A 19,935-nucleotide genomic window follows, 5' to 3' on the forward strand; every position below is an offset into this window, starting at 1 on the left:
AAAAACATCCATCCATCCATCCATGCATTTTCCATACTGCTTATCCATAACTCCACATAGAAAGGCCCCAGGCCCGGGGTTCAAACCCAGAACCTTCTTGCTGTGAGGCGACAGCGCAAACCACTGAACTCAAGAAAAACCTTACATTTATTTTATATTTATATTTAAGATTGATTGACTTATTATATTTACAGTTATTTAACTGAATTCAAAATGAATAAGATTTGAAAAAACTAGACAGTAACCTGTGGTTATTGTGACTCTGAGGCTGGTTGGTAATCCAGCCTTGCTCACCCTGTCTGGTGAGTGAGATTGACGGCAGAGGTCAAAACAAATGATGTCATTCTGCTTAACTGAGTATGGTTGATTGTTGGTCTTGGCTGTAATTTACTTTCTCAGGTGTTGCTTCTACACAGGAAGAAACACATGGTTGCATTAAAGGATCAGACAAGTTACATTACATTTACAATACATCTACTCATTTGGCAGATGCTTTTATCCAAAGCAACTTACAAGTGAGGGACAACACTAAGTGCTAAGTGCTAAATCGGTTCAGTGAGGCAATTCATTTTGTTAATCTGAGTTTCAAGTAAGATAGACGGTTATTTGCACAATGTCAGCCTGCTCCTTTATCCTTACATTCTGTCTGGGGTGCTGGAGACTTCTATCCCTCTTTAACAGTTTAGAAAACATACTTGAAATTACATGTTTCCACTACAGAAAATGACACATTACTTCTGTCTGGGGTTTCACCCACTGTATGTGACCATGGTTAAATAAGCTCCATATCTATATTGGAGTTGACAATACTACCCCGCCTAGATCCCAAATAGGATACTTGGATTTCAGGAATTTGAAGTTGTATGACAGTTTGTGCATATAAGGTTTACTAAAAAAATAAGTAACATCACACTGTAGGACAGCGTACTGTACAGGTCTTTGTCTGTGAATGACTTTTTGTTAAGCAAAATGAATACAATGATCACACATAGCTCATGCAACATCTAAAACATGAAACACTCCCCTACTTTCCTCTGTAATACCAGTGTTTTATGCTTTATTGAATGTGCAAGCTCAGTTTAAGAGAAAAAACAAATCTCACCATTGCTACAATTCTTCATTTTAATAAGGACAAATAAAAAGAAAAATATATGTGACAGAAAAAGAATTCTTCTTCTTCTTATAATCGGTTTGTAGGACCTGTAGAAATGAGGAAGTGGAGGCAACGTCAACAAAGCCCAGGAGTTAAAGTGATTATAAGTGAATGTGCCCCAGGTCTGTGGAGGTTAGAGGTTTGATCCCCCACTGTGCCACCCCACCCACCTGAACATACAAACAGATCAAAGATGCTCTGCCGCCTGCTGCATGTCGTTTCTGTTTGGCTCTTTGATGTGTGCCAAGGGACACAATGTCATCCCTCCGTGATGGTTTGAAGCCAAAGGAACAGGACTGAACACTCTTCTTTGGTGACATGTAGAAACATTATAGGAAAAAAAGGAGTGATTATATAAAAATCCCACAGTTCAATAGAAGAGGGAGAATTATTATGGAGAAGAAGAGAAAAAGTGGCTTATAAAGAAAAGTCAGAAACTGGAACAATGTGGAGGAAGTTCCCTTTCCGATTGGCCTGTCAGAGAAAAAATACCTCTGCCAGAGAGATGCTGGCGAAGCAGAAAATCTCCAAACCAACGAAAGCCTTAAAAAAACTATTTTTCTAGCCAATATTATTACTTCAACTCTATCTAGCTGTGAAGGCACCAGTTTGAAAAAGACACATGAAGCAACTGCACATGACTGATCAGCTCTTTAATAATGGCAAAAGGAGAATCCCCTATTATTTATTTCTCTTAGAAGACTCATTAAAGCTGATGTTTCCTGTTGCCCTGCTTTAATATTTCCTGGAAATCACACACACTGAGAGCTACTGTCAAGGTCTTTCTGGTGTGTGGATGTGGTTGTTATCTCGTAGCAGGGCATCAAACAGATTTGACCTGTGCTTCCTTTTTCCTCTTCTTATCCGCATCGCATTTTTTCTGAAGCGTTTTCCCCTGCATTCGCTTTATTTGGTTGCTCACCTTCATCCACTTCAGTTATACATATTTTATGAAAAAAAATCATGGCAAGATTTTGTTTTTTTACAAAATTTTTGCCTCTTTGTTTTGCAGCTTTGTGTCCTGCCACCGAATCCAGTGTCATTCAAGGTAAGTTGTTTGTTTCTGATGTAGGTGGAGCACCACATTTTTGACCAAATACTGGATCATTTGTAAATCTGTTCCTGTTGCTGGTGTGAAAATGTTGGTTTCAATCTGAATGTGTAAAGGTGTAATACTTAAAAATGTATTGTATTTACAATCACTAGTGCATGATCTTTCATGGTTAAAGGAATAGAGTCAAAACATTTTTGGCTCCAACTTCTTGGTTGTTTTTTAAGTGACAATCAAAAGTTAATTCTATGGTCACAGACAGATAAAACATCAGGAATACATGAAAAGTGCACATTTATTAAATATAATCATTAGACAAAGGCAGAAAATGTTAATTAGTGTGCATTATTTGTTGTCCCCACAATGTGTGTCCATATATTTATTATACTGCTTATATGACAGCATATAATGATGTTAGAGTGAGTTTACCTCTGATACAAATTACAGTACTTTTAGAACGGTGGGGAAAGCAAATAACCATTTATTTAAGATGTAACACTTTAAATGTACACCTCTATGAAGATAAGATCCCTAAGTATGTGCATATTCTAACAAAAATGTGTACGTTCTTACAAACACATCAGCGGCCCCTCAAAGTCACAGACATGCTGGAGTATTCTTGCTCATGGACGGAGGAAAGTACACTTTGAACTTCACTGCTGCCAGAGCTGCCTGCCTATTTCTGAACGTCACCATAGCGACCAGAGACCAGATGGAGCAAGCAGTGCAGCAAGGACTGGAGACGTGCAAGTAGGATGAAAGCCTGGTGACTGTTCTGGTGTGGAAGGTGTGAACAGTTGTTAAGGGACTGGCTGATGTGCAGTGTTGGAGATTCCTTTTGATAGCTTTTTTTTTTTTTTTTTTTTTTTGTAGTGAAATATTCCAACACTAATTAGTCATGCAAAAAAAAAAAAAAAAAAAAAAACCAAGTGCACCCTGTCATGTAAGGGTGCACTTGGAAAAAAAAGAGCAAAATATTGATAACTTCACTTTTATTGCTCTGTAAATGAACCAGTGTGTATGTGTATGTATAATCTGGCAATAAAAGGGGAATGTCACAGATTGAAAAACGTAAACACGATTTTTTTCAGTCTTAAAGTGGTGGTTTGGGTTATTTGTGGTGACGATTTATTCATCCATGGTCACTGTACGACCTGCAGCAGATCCGGATCAGTGCGCCCCCAGTTTAGAGAAGCAGCCAGGAGCACAGTAGCTGGGCAGGCAGAGCTTAACGTAATTGCGCTTGCGCGAATATAGTAGTTCAACTGTTGAAAAAAATGTAGTTCCAAAGGTAAGGGCTGCTTGACGGCGAGATAAAGCATTTTTTGAAGTGACTAAAACATGCTTTTGTGGTGAATAAGTAACACTCAGTTACTTGTTCCAGTCTGCCTGCAGTTCAGCCTGAGCAAGCCTCTGACGATTGTCTTATAGTTAAAACAGTCACCAAATCTGTTACTAGTGTTAAAGTGTTGAGCAATATATTTAATCAATAGGGTCCTGGGTTTGAATCCCACCCTGGCTCCCAAGTCTGGATGCACAGCTCCTCATACTGTCCAAACTAAGAGACCCCAGAGGGAAATGGTCTGATAAATAAAAGATGAGGGAATCAGGTGTCGAAATTTGAAATCGCCTCTCTAAAATAACCATGACAATGTTTTGATCCCGAAGACTTGTCTGGACAGCAGTCCTCTCCTCTTGCAAGTCTGTCTCTGGACTAAAACTGACAACACGGCGTACAGAGTCTTCATTCATTGAGGATTTGTCTGTGGTTGTCATGGCCTCCTTTATTTTGTAGTTTTCTGACCCGACAGACACTGATTCAAGTGGCATCACTTGAGGCAGTTTAACAGATTTCAGAGCTCCACCTGAAGGCACATGTGCAGTAGTTCTCCCAGAGACCTGTGTATAGATTTGGAGCCCCACCTTAAAATAGGTGTAATTCCCCTTTAAAGTAATGCACTCATCAGCCCTTTGATTATCAACACTTGATTTATCTTTGTACCAGGTATGGCTGGATAGCTGAACAGGTTGCAGTCATCCCACGACTTAAATCTGACAACAACTGTGGAAAGGGTAAAACTGGGGTGGTGAGGTGGTTTGCGAAGACAGATACAAAGTTTGGTGTTTTCTGCTTCAATGCCTCAGGTACTGTTTATTTCAATCTGCACAATCACATATATATTTTTAAAACATATAATTGTCAATTATTAATTTTGCAATTACTTTATATGAGCTGTAAACTTTTTTTTCCATTTTTTTTTTTTAACCACTTACAGATTTAGAGGAAACTCTGTCTACATCAAAAGCTGCCCCTCAAACCTCCACGTCTCCAGCCACCCTGCCGGCATTGACCCAAACCTCGACACTCAAACCAGCTCTGGTTACATCAACAACAAGCAACACTGCACCTTCAGTAGAGCTAATAACAACAATCTCCCCTGAGCAGACGCCTTTCACTTCGGCTTCTACACTCTTCATCAAAACAACACGTTCAGCTACAATTTCCTCCCCCTCTGCTTCTCCCAAAACTTTCTCCAGCCATGGTCCTACATCCTTTTCTCATCTCATCACCTCAAAACCCACTGGTGCTTTTTCTGCTTCTGCATCAGCGCTGCCTCCCTCCGTGGACTCTGCAAAACCTGCTCTAGGAGGTGCGTCCTTGTCTTCCTGAATGTTTAGATTGTCATTTTTTTGTGGTTGTGATGTTGTATTGCGTCCGTTTTATTTCAACCGTACCTTACCCCTCCTGGCACTAGATGTCAATATAACATCAGAAATGTTAAATTTTGACCACTGGGGGACAGGGGGGAAAAGCATAAATAAATAAATCAAGGCATTACCATTTAATTAATTAATTAATTAATTAACAAAACACACAACAATATGAAGACAAAGTGTCTTAATGAGGTTTCAGACAGGAATTTATACCTTGAATGTGACTGTAGTGGTAGGTAGTGAAGCTACAGTGGTCAGCTTCGAAGTACCATGGTAACAACCTGTGCCGCGGTGCAGTGTTTATGTAATGTTTATCCAGCCACCTTATGATCACTCACGTCGCACATAGACGAAGTCACAGAACAGATCAGGATGGAATAGAATGATTTCTCTATGAGTGCATTTACATGCACGTGTGTCCTGGTTATGATCAGGTTTCTGGAGCATCTCGGCTATGTCCTGGTGTCAGAAACCTGGATAAGGCCCTGTCCCAGTTTTGAGAGACCAGGATATGCTAGCTGGAATTGTCCAAATCAAATGGCATATAAACCACATGTCTCATGTTCCATGTAAACATCACACCCCAAATAAGATCAGAATCAGGATAAAAGTCAAAACTGCTCAGCTAAGGTTCTGCACTCTATGAGAGTTTGTTCAGCTTGAATTTGAACTGGTGCATGTAGATATATGATATAGCCTAAATAAGATAGAATTTGTGGCAATCATTAATAGATCTTTGTTTATATTCCAGCTGTACCTACGGCACTCATCATTTTTGGTGTCATTCTCCTGCTTCTGACAGCAGCAGGTGCTGTGTGGTACTACAAACTGTGAGTCATGTTTTCAGATGCCTTGCATTGCTTAAACCCCTGTTTAAAGCATCGCTCCATTTAAAACATTTATAATAATGACTTAAAAGCAACAAATAAATCATGTGATTCCAATCTGGAGCTGAAGTGTTTGAAATGAATGATCTGCTTAACTGTCTATGGAGCTTCATTGTAATCAAATAGACAGACTAGAAAGAATTCGAGCACCACTCTTTAACTCTTAATATATGATCTTCATACTCTGTTTCCGTTGCATGTGTAAAACTCAGCTTTTATGATGCACTTTGAGAGGACAATGATGTTAGAGCTTGATCGATGTTTCTACTGAATTTGATTTACTTTTTACCGATCCATGTGCAGGCTATCATGTTTCTAATGTCATTTTCTTTAATCTTCTTTTGGAAAAAGGAATATCTTCACCTTTTGGTCTCCGGGGCGACAGAAAGACGACACAGAGACGGAGATGTGGAAGCACACTGACAGTGAGATGGACCTACACAGTCAACGTGGAGAAGAGGAAGACGATGATTATCACGAATCAGACAGGAAGTACTCCAGTGACATCACGTTGTGCGTTAATCCACACATGAAAACCAACTCTGTGGAGTAGCTTTATGATATTTCTGTGTGTGTGTTACCTGATAAATGTCAGTAAATATTGAAAATACATGTCTATTACAGACCAGAGGGCGGTTTATTTCGTTAACGGCTTTGATTATTTCTTTTTTCTTTCTTTCAAAGTGATTGTAAATATGCACATATTGTACATCGAATGACCTTTTCCTCTACAGTTTTACTGAGAGTGAAAAGCTGCAGTGATTCAGTCTTCCTGCTCCTGTGTTTGTGGTCACGAGCATATGATTCCCCCCTAAAAAGATCTTGTCTGTAATTTTGAAATAAATCTACTTAATTTTTCATCACATGGTGCATTTTTCTTTCACAATTAAATTGACACATTTGCAACAATGTCATCAAAAGCTGAAAATGTTGAGGTAGGATTCATGGCAGAGTTGTATTGAATTGCATTAGTACCTACAGACTGTAAGTGGGCACTTTTAGATGGAGACTGAGGCTTCTATTGCTCAATTAGTTCATTTAGAAAACAAATATTTAATTAGATTACAAAAACATTTAATTAATTTGTCTTTAAAAATAGAATAAATTAAATTTAAAAAATAAATCAGATGAAAAAATAAAGGTTATTTTTCTATTACTTAATACTCTTTTACCTTTGGGGGAGAAAAAATAATACCAAGATCGTGAAAAAAAAAAAAAAACATATTACACAATGTAAGGACAACAAAGTAGACACTGGATTGGAAAATATGACAGCTGTGAATTTGGTATTGTAGCTTGGGATGCTTTACTGTCCCATGTAGGCCTGCAGTTCTGTCCAAATAAAGTCCCCATTCAGTCTTTTCTTTTCTTTGCTTTTTGACCTTCACTGTGCAAAATGATGTATGTGAAGACTTGAGCATACAAGCATGATTCATGACCTCACAGCTAGTTGGGAAGTGATGTGGAAACTTGAAGCATCCCGTGCACACATGTATACCGAGAATTGACCTTTAAGTGAAGTTGGTTATCTTATGTGTAGAAATTCTGGATTTTTTTAAATGGGGGAGAAGATGTAGATATGGTTCATATATATATATATGTATATATACATATACATATATATATATATATATATTTTTTTTTTTTTTTTAACAAAGTAATGTAACCCTTTTCTGGAAATAGACATATCAAGTCATTAGTCTAAGCATAAAGAATAAAAATATATATGTTTATATATTATATGGTAAAATAATCACACACAACCTGGTGGCGCTAATGAGTCTTTTCATTGTTGTTACCGCCCGATATAAAGTGAAGAAGAAGAACCCCACAACGTGACCAGGAACCTCACGTCCATGATGCTGAATCGTCGCTATAATCTCTGCTCCTCTCAGCTGCAGTAAGCAAACGCTGCCGGAGGCGCTTCAGGCGAGCACCACACGACACAAAGATGCGACGTCTGGGCTCCGTTCAGCAGAAGATACCGTGTGTGTTTCTGACGGAGGTGCGAGAGGAACAGTCCCGAAAACGAGCCTGTCAGGTGAGAACAGCCACTCGTGTGGAAACGACACAACCCTGAGCAAATCGGCCTGAAGTCGATCATGCGGGCCGAAAGATCCGCGGAGCCGCCGGGGAACGGCTGTCTGACGGCGGCTACAGGGGCTCACCGACCCCGCTATGCGGACATGAAGTTAGGGACCGTCTCTAAATCACCGTCTCACTGAAATGACATATGCGCAGTTTTATTTTTCAATACCTGCTCGCTGACGTGCATGACAATTAATATTTAAAAAATGAAGAATAAAGCTATTTCGCACAATAATTTCCATTTAGCTTACACTTTTCAGAAATTTCAGAAAAATTATTATTATTTTTTTTTCTTCCTTTAGCGTCCAAATTAAAGCATCTATTTTATAATGTGTGGCTGCATGACCGGCAGAGGGCACACCCCTTTATACTGTATATTAATTAGTATTTATCTAATTATAATATTATTAATTAATTTTGTAAAATACATTTTCAGTAGCTTTCAGTCATATATTCCAAATTTTAGAGGCAAGCTTTATTTACCAGGCAAGACAAAAATGAATGAAAATGTCCGGCTGCTCCCAGTGGTTGAACTAAAGAATTCTAAAGATAGAAGCATTTAAAACATGTCAGTGTCAACAAGTGAATAACCACCTGCTTTTTTTAATTTGACCAACAATATGTCACTAATGGTTGGAGAAGTGACGCTGAAAAGCTGAAACTTTGTTTTTCAATCGTCTCTGTCTGACTTTTTAGTGTTTAACGTCTCTGTCTGTTTTGTCTTCAGCAATTTCAGGTTGTTGCCACTGAAAATGTGAACCCTGTCGCTCTGGAGGCCAACGTGGATTGTGCACTTGCCACAGAAAAACTGGATGGTACCTGCTGTTATGTCACAGTTTATAAAGGTGAATATCGAGCTGGACAAATGGAAATGTGTTGTTTTTCCTGCTTCATATTGTGATTGTGTTGTAAATTGGATACTTGTCGATTGATAGTGGTGTCACTTATCTCCAAAAACCGAACAAATAAAGGTGACTCCTTCACAAGCTGCTTGGTGTTTGGTGGGATGAAGTAAATCATGGTTTACCTTTGTCGTGCAGGGCAGCCTTACCTCTGGGCTCGACTCGACAGGAAACCCAACAAACAAGCAGAGAAGAGGTTCAAAAAGTACCAGCATTCTCACAGGAGCTGTAAAGGTTAATGTCCAGTAATTGTGCACATTACACGTCAACATTTCTGCAATGAGGTTGGAATAGTTTTTATTGTCTTCGTTTTCCTTTTCAGGTTTCAGTTGGAACGTAGAGGAAGATTTTAAGCCAGTGCCAGAGACGTGGATCCCAGCTCACCGGGTCAAACGTCACAGCGGCCACCCCCTGCCTGACGAACACGGACACATCCCAGGTTCTCTGACATTTACATATTCTGCTTTATCACATACTGCACAAATCCTCTTAGCTGTAACAAGAAGGTAGTGTAAGTCAACAAAGCTTTACTGCACATATGCTATTGCAGGTCACAGAAGCTTTAGTTTTGCTGTAGCTTTGCTTAAAAGAAGATTGGATCTTGTAGCAGTACGGGATGAAAAACTTCCCTTAGCACCATTTAAGTTAGTCAAGCTACAAATTTTCAACATGTAAGCATCTTGAAAACATGTAGCTGCCACCTCTGCTTTGTCACTCCGACTGACCAAGAGACATTTGGAGAAAGACCTGTTTGCATCGTGTAGGAATGTTGTTGTTTGGCACTTCTATGAGAAAGAAACTAAATTATATGATTCCTAATTTTGAAGCATTTAAGATCAGAGTTTACCTATTTCTCACATGGAGATGATCAGTGTGGTGTGAGACAGTTGAAGCTGCAGCCTGCAGGAGTATTGATGTGGTACTTGTGAACGTTCAGGCTGGGTTCCAGTGGAGAAGGACAACAAGCAGTACTGTTGGCACTCCTCTGTGGTGGATAACGAAGTCGCGGCGGCTCTTGTTCTCAGGCCCAACGCTGATGAAGAAGACATGCTCGAGATAGCAGCCGTTCCACTGGCTGAACTCATGGAACAAACATTGGAGCTCATTGGAACCAATGTGAATGGGAACCCTTACGGTAACGTGATATTTGCATTTTCTTTTTTTTTTTCATTTTTAAACAAATTGTTGTCTAAATGCTATAGTATACCCTTGTTGTTATATTAAGATTAATTTAATGTTGTTGAATCCCCACATTTGAGTTGCAACATCGAGGCAGATGGTTTCCTGTCTGTGTCCGGTTTGTGAACATATTTCACTGTAATATTTACGATACATTTAATCCACATGTTCATTGGTTCCAGAATATATTTGCTAAACCAGAAATTCTAAGAAGAGTCTTAAGATGCTGTGGTCTTTTCAGAAACATGAAAACCTTATCAAAATGACATTTTAGGGGAAACTTTAAAAGAAGTTGAAAATTGATACTCAATGTTAACTGAATTAAAAACAGTCAAATCCTAATTTTAGGTGTAAATATTTCTGTATATTGTAAACTAAAGTGGAGCATTACTGTCCTGTAAGGTTTGGGGAGTAAGAAGCAGCCTGTCCACTGCCTGGTGTCACATGGGAGCGTTCAAATCAGGAACCCTCCACCAGTGGACTTCCAGCAGCTCTGCTCCTGGTTCCAGGAGAGTCCAGACGGCCGAGTCGAGGGCATCGTCTGGCACTGTGACGATGGCACGCTCATTAAGGTGGGACTTTTTTTTTTTTTTTTTTCTTAAAGTTATTTTTTTTGAGCATTTTTTATCTTTATTAAGATAGCCAGAGTGAGAAAGGAAAGTCAGAGAGAGAGAGAGAGGGAGGGGAAGACAGCGACAAAGGGCCACAGGTCGGGTGGTGAGGACTAAGCCGTAATGGCACAGGGTGCCCGTACACTGAGGGAGTTCCTAACTGGACACATTCCACAGCATCCTTTGTTTTAAGTGAGGGACTGGCAAATGAAACTGTGGCAGGATTTAGGTTTATTCACTTATCACTCACATGCACTGGCAGTGTGTGTATAAAATGCATTGCGTTGTTGTTTTGTTCTCCTCATAATTAGACAAAAGGAACAAAGATAAAACAGAATTTTGTACATGCTTGAGTTCAGGTTCTGTGCTCTTCTGTGTTAAGACAGATAGATGGGAATACTTCTCCTAGGGGGAATTCAATTGTCCACTAGCATGTGTAGTTCATATTAATAGTCAGGTCTTGAGCCACTTCAATTGGCTGAGGTTTCAAACAGTCTGATGGCAGCGGGGTCAAAGGACCTCCTGAACCACTCAGTCCTGCAGAGTAGCCAGATGAGATCTTGGCTGCATCTGTAGCTGCTTCTCTGGCCTGACAGAACGTTGTTGAGAGGGTGGTTGGTATTGTCCAAGATGGCCGAGGTCTTACAGTACATGCTTGTTGTTGCCAGGTTCATCGTCATCACCTGGGACTGAGGTGGCCAGATGGGGAGTCCTGCTTCAGTGAAAGGTCGGTGGTCATTCACGTCGACTGGACAGTTAATGAGTACGACAACAGCAAGGACTTGTTCTCATCTTTCTCGACACTGAACGGACGCCGCTTCAGCCGGCTCCAGGACATCCAGTTTGACCCATAGAACCACAGTCTAAGAAAATGAAACATTCCCTTTTCTGAAGCTTCTGCTGTGACCCTGTAAGGATTTGTCACTGTGCCAATAGATGAATTACAGTTTCTCTATTTAAAAATAAGTCTGAATAAGTCTTAATCAGATTTGGTTTACAATGAGGCAGGGCTCGCTGACACAGACACTACAGTGGATCAAACCTTCAGCACCAGACAGGAACAGTGGTTTGTACTGAAGGAGCCTTTTGTAAGTTTTGCTGTTGGTGTGTAGCCAGCGTTATCATGAAGAGCTGTTTACTTACCGTTCTACAATCACCACCACCCACTCCTGGCAAGAAACCACGTCCAGCAGCACAGAGAACTTACAAATAGCCCCTTTTAAGCCTGGAGACAGTTTGTTTTTGCAAAATGTGTACAGCTTTGAGATGTATTGACATTACAGCAGAAAGACAAGGGTTTTACACTGGGCGTTCCGTGGTGGTCGGTGTAGTCTTAACCATTCTGAAACTCCTGGTGGCGCTGTGCCAAAACGCAGCCACCTTAGCAATTGAAAAAGTTGCTAGCAGTGGACTGCTACGCTTGAGACGATAACAAAAACAAAAGCTGCATCTGCATGTTGATATTTCACAATAAGAATATATTTTTGTCTGGTCTTGGTATGAGGTCAGTTGGTTATTGTACAGTTCTCATCCATCACAGAAGTCAGTACAGCTCGGAGCGAAGTTCTTTTCTCACACCCACGCTCCGCTTGGCGAATGAACATCCACACGGAGGAGGTCACACAAAAGCTGTTTTTGCTCCAATAATGTGAATATGCCTTTACTCTAAAAATCACTGACCAACTGGACAGTTTCAGTGAGGGAAGTTACTTAAATGTTCCATTAATATACTGTAAAAATGTGTTACAGCTATTTCATTGCTAAGTGAGGAATAAATGACGAGTATGTTAACATTTCTTATTATCAAAGCTGTTTTATTGACAAACACATAGAAGCACAATCTGTCAGAAGTGTACAAATATAATAAAGAAGTCTTATAAATAAGCTATTCACCAATTTAAGAACTTAGTATTAACAAAAGAAAGCTGCCTTTTGAAGAGGCTGAAGGAGCTGAAAGGTAAACTTTCCTACCTGACTGCATCACCAAAAACCTTGATCAGGAGGACATTGCTATTACATCAGTATTGAATATCCACTACTACTATCTACAAACCTTCCGTTTACTGTGATCTTGAGATCTTAGGAGCTGGACATTTTTCCAAACTGATACAAAACCTGAGCTTCACTACCGATACCAAAACGTGCTGATTTCAATAACTTACTTCAATATTTAAATAATACAAAAACTATTTTTTAACATAAGAAAAAATGCTGAAGTTCTCAACTCTCAAATTTTGTCTGAAGAAGAGCTAAAGTCTAAATAACTGAAATGAATGGCAAAGTAAACAACAACATATCTGAACAGAGTTTGGGTCCCGGACAGTTTTTGATACTTAATCATACAAACACATTTTGCTGAGGACTAGATGGTGGTTCTGTACCCACCCTTAGAAATCTAAGCTGAAAACTACCTGAAAAAGTTCATGATAATGTCAGTGTTTAAAGAATGGCAACCACCAAAAAAGGCACAGTAACCCTGAGTTAACTGATGGACACACTGGGTATTTCAGCTTTTACACCAAACTGATCACACACCTTCTTCAGCTGCTCCTCCAGCAGGATGTTCTTCTTGACCTCTAAGTTGTAGTTATATTTCAAGTCCTCAATCTCTTCAAAAAATGTTGGGTCAAAGTTCTCCAGTTCTTTCTTCAGCTTCTTCACCTCAGTTTGAAGTTTTGTCTTCTCAGTTTCGGCTGCTTGCAGGAGGTTTTTGAGCTTCCCGTAATCTACGAATACAACAAAACAAACAACTGAAATGAGACAACAGTCTCTCAACTTGACTATACTTCACAAGATTTTCTTTTTTCCTTTCCTTACTTCTCAAACTAAAAGACAATTTAAACACACTCTTGACATGGATAAAAATGACAGCAGCATAAGAAAACCCAAATAAATCTCTCACATCTTCATTCTCATTGTTTCCAGAAACAACAGTGAAAGTCTCACCTAGTTTCGAAGACGTCTCCCCGTATCGCTCGCTGTACTCATTGAGCCTTTGCTTCAGATCTACGTTCTCCTTCTGCAGCTTAGTGTTGACCAATCTTATGACAAAATAAAGCAACATTTAATTTCCATGAGTTACATAATGCAGATAAAACATACATGATCTGGAATCAGGAATTACTGCTGTCCTCCATGTGGACACTAATAAAGTTTATAAGTTAGCTTGCACTCATTTGGTTCTGTGTCAGACACTTGGATCAAAGCATTGTTTAGTGCTCTGTGTTTACCTGACAACCAGTGACAGTCTTGGTGACATACGAACAGTGTGGCACACAAAACTACAATTTCTTCTCGAGATAATGCATTATATTACAGTAAGGGTTTGGTGATGAATCAGTAGCATTGTGATGATATAATCATGGTGTTTTCCACATGTTCTGTCATTTAAATCAGTGATTCCAAGGAAGCTGTAAAGACTGAAAGAGGTTTTTCACATTTACAAAGATTTGCTTGATGTGACGCAATAGTGGAACCACATTCCCCTCGTATTACCATTTTATCACTATAACTCATTAAAGACTTATACTCATCCATGCACCTAGTTTCACATACCTCATTGTCTGGAACTCCTTGGTGAGTCCTGCATCAGTCTTTGCAGCAGTGGGGAAGCTTTTTAACATGTCAACCTATGAAACGACAAACCCATAATAACAATTGAAACACACTGATACAGCACGTCGACCACTCAGCCAATGAAAACAGTTTCATAATGTCGGCTGCGACTTCTGTGAGAGAGCTTTCTTAAAGTCTGTTAAAACTACCCTTAATGATGTCATCAGGGTTATCTCAGCTTGGACTTGGAGACTAAACTGGGGGTGTAGAGTTCAAAAGATTGTCTAGCAGGCATGGAGACTATTGAGTTGCATTATGAGATGGTTGGGACCCAGGAGGCTTTGGAGCTTGATTTGGAGGGACTAAAAGTAAGATCTGCTTCAGATTTGACCTTTATATTTCAATCTGTCTCGAGCAATATTAAATTGCTGGAGCACTTAAAAAACATCCCTAACTGCAAAGTCAACCACAAGACTAGACAATTGTTGTTTTCCATAATAAATGACTAGCATGATTAAGGAAAGCCTAATTAGCCATTCAAGCTTTGTCTCAAAATGCGATTAATCTATAGAGTCAACTGGACTCAAGCAGTTTGAACCCACCTGAGCGACAGACTGATATAGCTGTTGTTAGAGCCCTTACTGTTTTGTGAACAGAGTGATAGCAAAACATACCAAGCACAGTAAAATAATAAAATTATATGATTGAAAACATAACAAGCAGTAAAATAATTAAGTCTCCTAATTAAAAGTCTTTCCATGAAAACATGTTTAAATAGTTTGTTTGACACAAGTCTGATGTCAAATCCAAAAGAACATTCCAGTCCCACAGGAGTCGAGTTAGAAAACCAACAGCAGTTAGCTTGTGTCTGACTGTTGTTATTACAGTAAACTGTCATTTAGCCTGTACCTGATCTTCGAGGTCCCGGATGCTTGTCTGTGCTCTCTCCTCCCGCTCAATCACTTCCTTCAGCTGCTGTTTGAGTTCAGAGAGGCTGGAGGTCTTCTGAGAGAGCTCCTTCTCCAGTTCCTTCATCTTGTTCTCAAACATTCTGCAGATGGGAGTCAAACAAACACTGGCTCACACTCTGTAAACTCTACATGTGAGCCTGAAGCTTCTACAAGTGAATGACACAAGGTCAAGCCAACTGTGAAAGCCTGAGTAGGTAATGGAGACTGGGCTCTACATACCAATAGTGCTATTTAAATAGCTTTTAATAGCTACTAAGCTAAGCTAATAACTAAAGACCCACTCAAATGAGATTCTAATGGATTTCATAAGGAACAGTTTGCTGACCTTGTTACCACTGATGCCTTCAGGGTCTTGCTGTCTGCTCCCTCTGTGATGGGTGTGGACAGAGCTGCACGAAGCCGTTGTTTAGTTTCTTCCAGCTCTGCCTCCAGCTTCTCGTTGTTCACTTCCAGACCTGTTTTGGTCACTCTCAGCCTCTCTGCAGCCTCCATTTCCTGTTGACAATACGAAACATGCACATACACCAGTTAAAAAACCAGAGATGGACATGTATTCAGGTTTTATCCTCCTAAACAAGTGCTGGCACCAAAGTAAAAACTCGACTAAAAATCAAAAACATATTGTGGAACTAACATATGCAGTTACCCTTCTGATCTCCTTGCGTAGACGTTCATTTTCCATCACTATTTTCTCCAGACCTTTGGTTTTAGATTCAAGCTTTGAACTGAGCTCAGCTTCACTTTCACTCTTCAGTTTCTCATAGTCAGCCTAAAAAAAAAATTAAAAAATCAATATTTACTGTCAGGTGTCATAACAGAATAAAGAAGTTAAAAATAAACTTGTCCAACATAATGAGGAATGATGTGGTCGACAACCTTCAGCTTCTTGTTTTCTTGTTCCAAAGCTGCGACCTTGTCTTGATTTGCAGGTGCGCTGGATTTCTTAAGCGTCTCATTTTCTCTCTGAACCCTCTCCACCACCTTCTTCATCAACCCAATGGTTTTCTCAAGTTCAGGTACTGTTTTACCGCTGTGACCAGTCTGATGAGGAACACATCACAAATCACGTTCATGATCCGCAGGTGGAACATTCTGTTTCTTTGCTATTTGTGTCTTATTAGATGTTTTTTCCAGTCATGGGTTTTTTTCTTACCTAGATTAAATGGATTCACTATGTGTCGGTTTAGATAGATAAATCTCATTGTTGTCTCATTGTTAGTTCCTGTCATTTCGGTGTTTATTCCTTTCTGGGAAAATGATCATGTATGGAAAGTAATAGGTGACTTTAGATGAACTTACTCCCTGTATATGAGCCAGCTTTTTCTCCACCTCTGCCTTTTCCTTTTTCAGTGCACTGCACATCTCCTTAAGGTCTGCAACTTGATTCTATAAAAAAAACAAAAAACAAACAAACTGTAAAAAAATTCTTTGCCAAAAACACAAGTTGCTCGTGCCCAAATAAATACTGTATCTTTTAAGTCAGTGTTGGGGTTGAATTGTGAGGTTCCACACATTTTTGTTGAATTGTTTTTAAGTTTGTAAAGTGGAAATACTGAAATAAATGTAAGCGAAGATGAATTTATGATGCAATAAACTCACTTTTCACTTAAGTAAAATTTAATTTGTTTATCTTGTTTTTTGTAAATGCTTTATTTCTCACAGCATTAGATAATACACAAATTAAGACAATTAAGAATATCTTCAATCAGAAGGAAAAACAGCTCTCACTGATGCCTTTTAAAATGTCTCGCAGACATTTATCGATACTGATACTAAACAACTAGTTGACTGTTATGCGTACCTTGAGTCTGGGTAAGTCTCTGTTGGTCTGCTCCAACTGGAACTGCAGCTCCAGGTTCTCTGAGGCCAGCTTGAGGTTTTCTTTTTGGAGATCCTGATCTCTCTGTGAGGGAGTGCCAGTGCCCCGTCCTGAAGTCTAGAGGAAAACAAAGACATAAAATGAGCCAGAGAAAATGATTTAAAACATATGTATAGTACAAGTGCCATGGAGGTAAAACATCAAAAACAAAAGCTTTGGGGGAGTGAAGAAAAACAGCTTTATTTTTACATAAATGTCCTTGTTCTTGGGGTCATGAAACTGTCAACCTACACACAACCACAGAAACCTTTAATCCATGATGGACAATGCGGGGGAGGAAAACACCAGCACACTATCAAGCCACTTTACTACTCTCTGTTCATGCCTTCTTTACTCTGCCACATCTACTGCACTGCTATCACAGCACTATCTCTTCAGCTGGGCGACTACAGAAGCCTGGAATACCTTCAGATATCTAAGAGATCTGCTTTCTTGTTTTCGTACACGCTCATCCCTTTTTCTACTGATAAACTCCAGGGATTTGCCCACATTAGGTTCTGCTGAGCAGGACTGTTCTGGATTATCTTCCTCTGTTGCCTCCTTTGTAGTCTCAAGTGCTTCATCTTTCATCTCAACCTGCTCATCAGCCTCTTCAGACTCTCCTGCCCTGATCCTTCCATCATTGTCTGCATCTGGTTCTGCAGCACATTCTTTCACCCTCTCACAGGTTTCACCTCCTGTTGCTGCTGGCTCAGAGGATGACAAAACTGATCTTCTTCTTTCTGACAGCTCACCAGGCTCGGGCTCATTTTCTTTTGTGGTCTGTGGTTGAGGCAGTGAGGAGGGTTCTTCCTTTTCATCAACCACATCAAGATCAGAAGCACATGGGATACCTTGTGTATTTTCAGCATGATCTGCTCCTGTTGTTGTCTCATCTTCTTTAACGTGATCAGTGTCATCTTCTTCTTCTGCCGTCACATGTGCTTTGTCAACGACTGTGTTTTCTGCCACAAAAGGGCTCAGGTGCTCTTCACCACTGAAGCTAGTTTGAGTTTCTCTGTCTGTGTGGCTCAGCTCTGGCTCCCTCTGATGGTCAGTGGGGTGTTCAGCAGGACGGGGTGCAGCATTCCCTTTGCATGACCCGCCCACAACATCAACAGTGACAGAACGAATCCGTCTCAAAGCCTGGAGGGAAGAACTTTTTACCTTCACAGGCCATGAATCATATTCAATGAAGTCCAGTGAAGGAGATGCAGAAGGAGAGACAGTAAAGAATGATGAAAAGAGAAATGCAGTAAAAGAGAAACATGTGACTCAACCATCTGCACCCTAGATGACCTAGGTGTGTCTTGTTGAAGGGGTGAAGAATATATGTAAAAAAGTATGTAGGATTTTATATTTGTGATTAATTTAGATCTATCTTCACTTTAAGATTGAAGGGTTTTTGGTTTATCGGTTTAAAAAGCATCTTGGCTTGATAAATTACTTCAGTACCAACCAAAATTGTTTTTGCTGATCAATTGTGTAAATAATTAACTGAACATTTAAGGTGTGAGTATGCACTTATGTCAGCCTATGAGTTATCAGGATATTTCCAACAAATTGCAGCTCATTTGTTACAGCCATTGTGTATGTTGATGAGCGCTTACAGAGGGTCTTGATGGAGCCTCTTTGGACGTCTGACTCTCTAAAGTGTGGACTCTCTCCTCCAGGTAGCGGTTCCTCAGTGTCAGACTCTCCATGGCGTCATCACGAGGTAAAGCCTGGTGCCGTCTGTGAGATCAACAAAATATAAATAATATATTACATGGCTCTATAATGAGCCTCAGCAAAAATAATTTTGTTTAAATTACTTGCAGTACATTACTGATATATATATATATATATATACACACATTATATGTATACACACATTGTTAACAGACTTTTTTTTTTTAATTTCACAATCTAAATCGAGTATCAGATACGTGATCCAAAATTCCTGCTGAAATACCTTAATTCATACATGTAATTTAATTTCTCTGTCTTTAACATTCTCATGTGTATCCAATAATGATTATAAGATTATACAATTACGAATAATTACACCTCAGAATTCCAAGAAATTTAGACATTGGATTAGAGGTTACATGTTGTGTAGTACACAACTATACATGTATATTTCCATTTAATATAAATGTACTAAATCCCCAGGCACTTGGACAATTTTAAAATTTGCAGAATTTCCAAAGACTGGTGGATACTTTATGGTGAGGATCTGCGTCTCCAGGTCTGAGTTCCTCCTCTTCAGCTCCTCCATTTCTGTCTCCATTTCAGTGGATCTCACTCCCACTACCTGATCAGCAGTCACACCTCGAGTCTTCAGCTTTCTCTGCAGTGCACCCTTTTCTTGCTCCAGTCTGCATACAAAATAAAACACAGAATAAAAACAGAGCTGGTGCCATATACATGACAAGACAATGTATATAATTATCTGCATAGCCAAAGTCTTCACCTTCCCCCCTTCACTTCACTACCTTCTTCTTTTTCTTTTTCTTCTTCTTCTTCTTCTTCTTATTAATGCTACCTGGCAACTAATCGATTAGGGTGTACCCCACCCTAATGTAGCATTGTTGGATGAAGAGCTGTATGTGTGCAGTTTACTGACATCATACTGTATTTGGAAGTTTTCAAACTTCATGTTATCAAATGTTGCCATCTGCAGCTTTAAGTAACTTAAGTAAGTCTGTCATGTATATAACAAGCGAGATGATAAGATATTGTGTAAATTGTTGAGTGATTTACAGACCGACCTGCTATAGAGGTCTTTCAAAGTACTGAGCTGTTTTGACAGGGACTCATTCTCTCGTTCCTTCTCCTTCACTTCATTCTTCATCTTTTCCATCTTAGCTTGCCACCTCTTACCCTCCTCCCACCGCACAATTTTTTCTTTGGCCTGTAAGACAGAAAAAAAATGTATTAAAGGACAATAATACTACTCCTGATACAATCATACAATACCATT

At 39.5% G+C, this 19,935-nt stretch overlaps 3 protein-coding genes across 6 annotated transcripts in view; 2 read left to right on the forward strand and 1 right to left on the reverse strand.

Moving 5' to 3' along the window:
- The first annotated feature begins 2,061 nt into the window (after positions 1–2,061).
- lyve1b (lymphatic vessel endothelial hyaluronic receptor 1b) lies at positions 2,062–6,669 on the forward strand. 2 transcript variants are annotated; one of them, XM_071457147.1, is made up of 6 exons: positions 2,062–2,201; positions 2,789–2,954; positions 4,210–4,349; positions 4,481–4,855; positions 5,671–5,749; positions 6,158–6,669. In XM_071457147.1, the coding sequence occupies exons 1-6, from the start codon at positions 2,117–2,119 to the stop codon at positions 6,357–6,359; spliced, it is 1,047 nt and encodes a 348-aa protein (XP_071313248.1). In that variant the 5' UTR covers positions 2,062–2,116; the 3' UTR covers positions 6,360–6,669. The 2 variants fall into 2 exon arrangements, with proteins under 2 accessions (XP_071313248.1, XP_071313256.1); XM_071457155.1 differs by having other exon boundaries at positions 4,487–4,855.
- A 938-nt stretch (positions 6,670–7,607) lies between these two features.
- On the forward strand, positions 7,608–12,379 carry rlig1 (RNA 5'-phosphate and 3'-OH ligase 1). Of its 2 annotated transcripts, none has more exons than XM_071457218.1 (7): positions 7,608–7,847; positions 8,622–8,739; positions 8,935–9,030; positions 9,119–9,235; positions 9,734–9,931; positions 10,378–10,547; positions 11,255–12,379. In XM_071457218.1, exons 1-7 carry the CDS (start codon positions 7,758–7,760, stop codon positions 11,438–11,440), a joined length of 975 nt encoding a protein of 324 aa, XP_071313319.1. In that variant the 5' UTR covers positions 7,608–7,757; the 3' UTR covers positions 11,441–12,379. The 2 variants fall into 2 exon arrangements, with proteins under 2 accessions (XP_071313319.1, XP_071313326.1); XM_071457225.1 differs by having other exon boundaries at positions 7,648–7,847; positions 8,940–9,030.
- Positions 12,374–19,935, reverse strand: part of cep290 (centrosomal protein 290) — a 33,971-nt gene continuing 26,409 nt past the window's right edge. The window contains exons 41-53 of one of the 2 annotated variants that reach the window (XM_071457166.1): positions 19,724–19,866; positions 19,175–19,330; positions 18,581–18,704; positions 17,397–18,137; positions 16,914–17,048; positions 16,412–16,498; positions 15,989–16,153; positions 15,759–15,881; positions 15,438–15,607; positions 15,051–15,192; positions 14,142–14,215; positions 13,533–13,627; positions 12,374–13,312 (exon numbers count right to left, since the gene is read on the reverse strand). In XM_071457166.1, coding sequence (XP_071313267.1) covers positions 13,068–13,312; positions 13,533–13,627; positions 14,142–14,215; positions 15,051–15,192; positions 15,438–15,607; positions 15,759–15,881; positions 15,989–16,153; positions 16,412–16,498; positions 16,914–17,048; positions 17,397–18,137; positions 18,581–18,704; positions 19,175–19,330; positions 19,724–19,866 — 2,400 coding nt within the window. In that variant the 3' untranslated portion in view covers positions 12,374–13,067. The remainder of the gene's footprint in view (positions 13,313–13,532; positions 13,628–14,141; positions 14,216–15,050; positions 15,193–15,437; positions 15,608–15,758; positions 15,882–15,988; positions 16,154–16,411; positions 16,499–16,913; positions 17,049–17,396; positions 18,138–18,580; positions 18,705–19,174; positions 19,331–19,723; positions 19,867–19,935) is intronic. The other variant, XM_071457176.1, reaches the window with a different exon arrangement.

Source organism: Trachinotus anak, unplaced genomic scaffold (genome assembly GCF_046630095.1).
Source record: "Trachinotus anak isolate AG129_WGS33_773 ecotype Australia unplaced genomic scaffold, CSIRO_AGI_Tana_v1 ptg000002l, whole genome shotgun sequence".
NCBI lineage: Eukaryota > Metazoa > Chordata > Actinopteri > Carangiformes > Carangidae > Trachinotus > Trachinotus anak.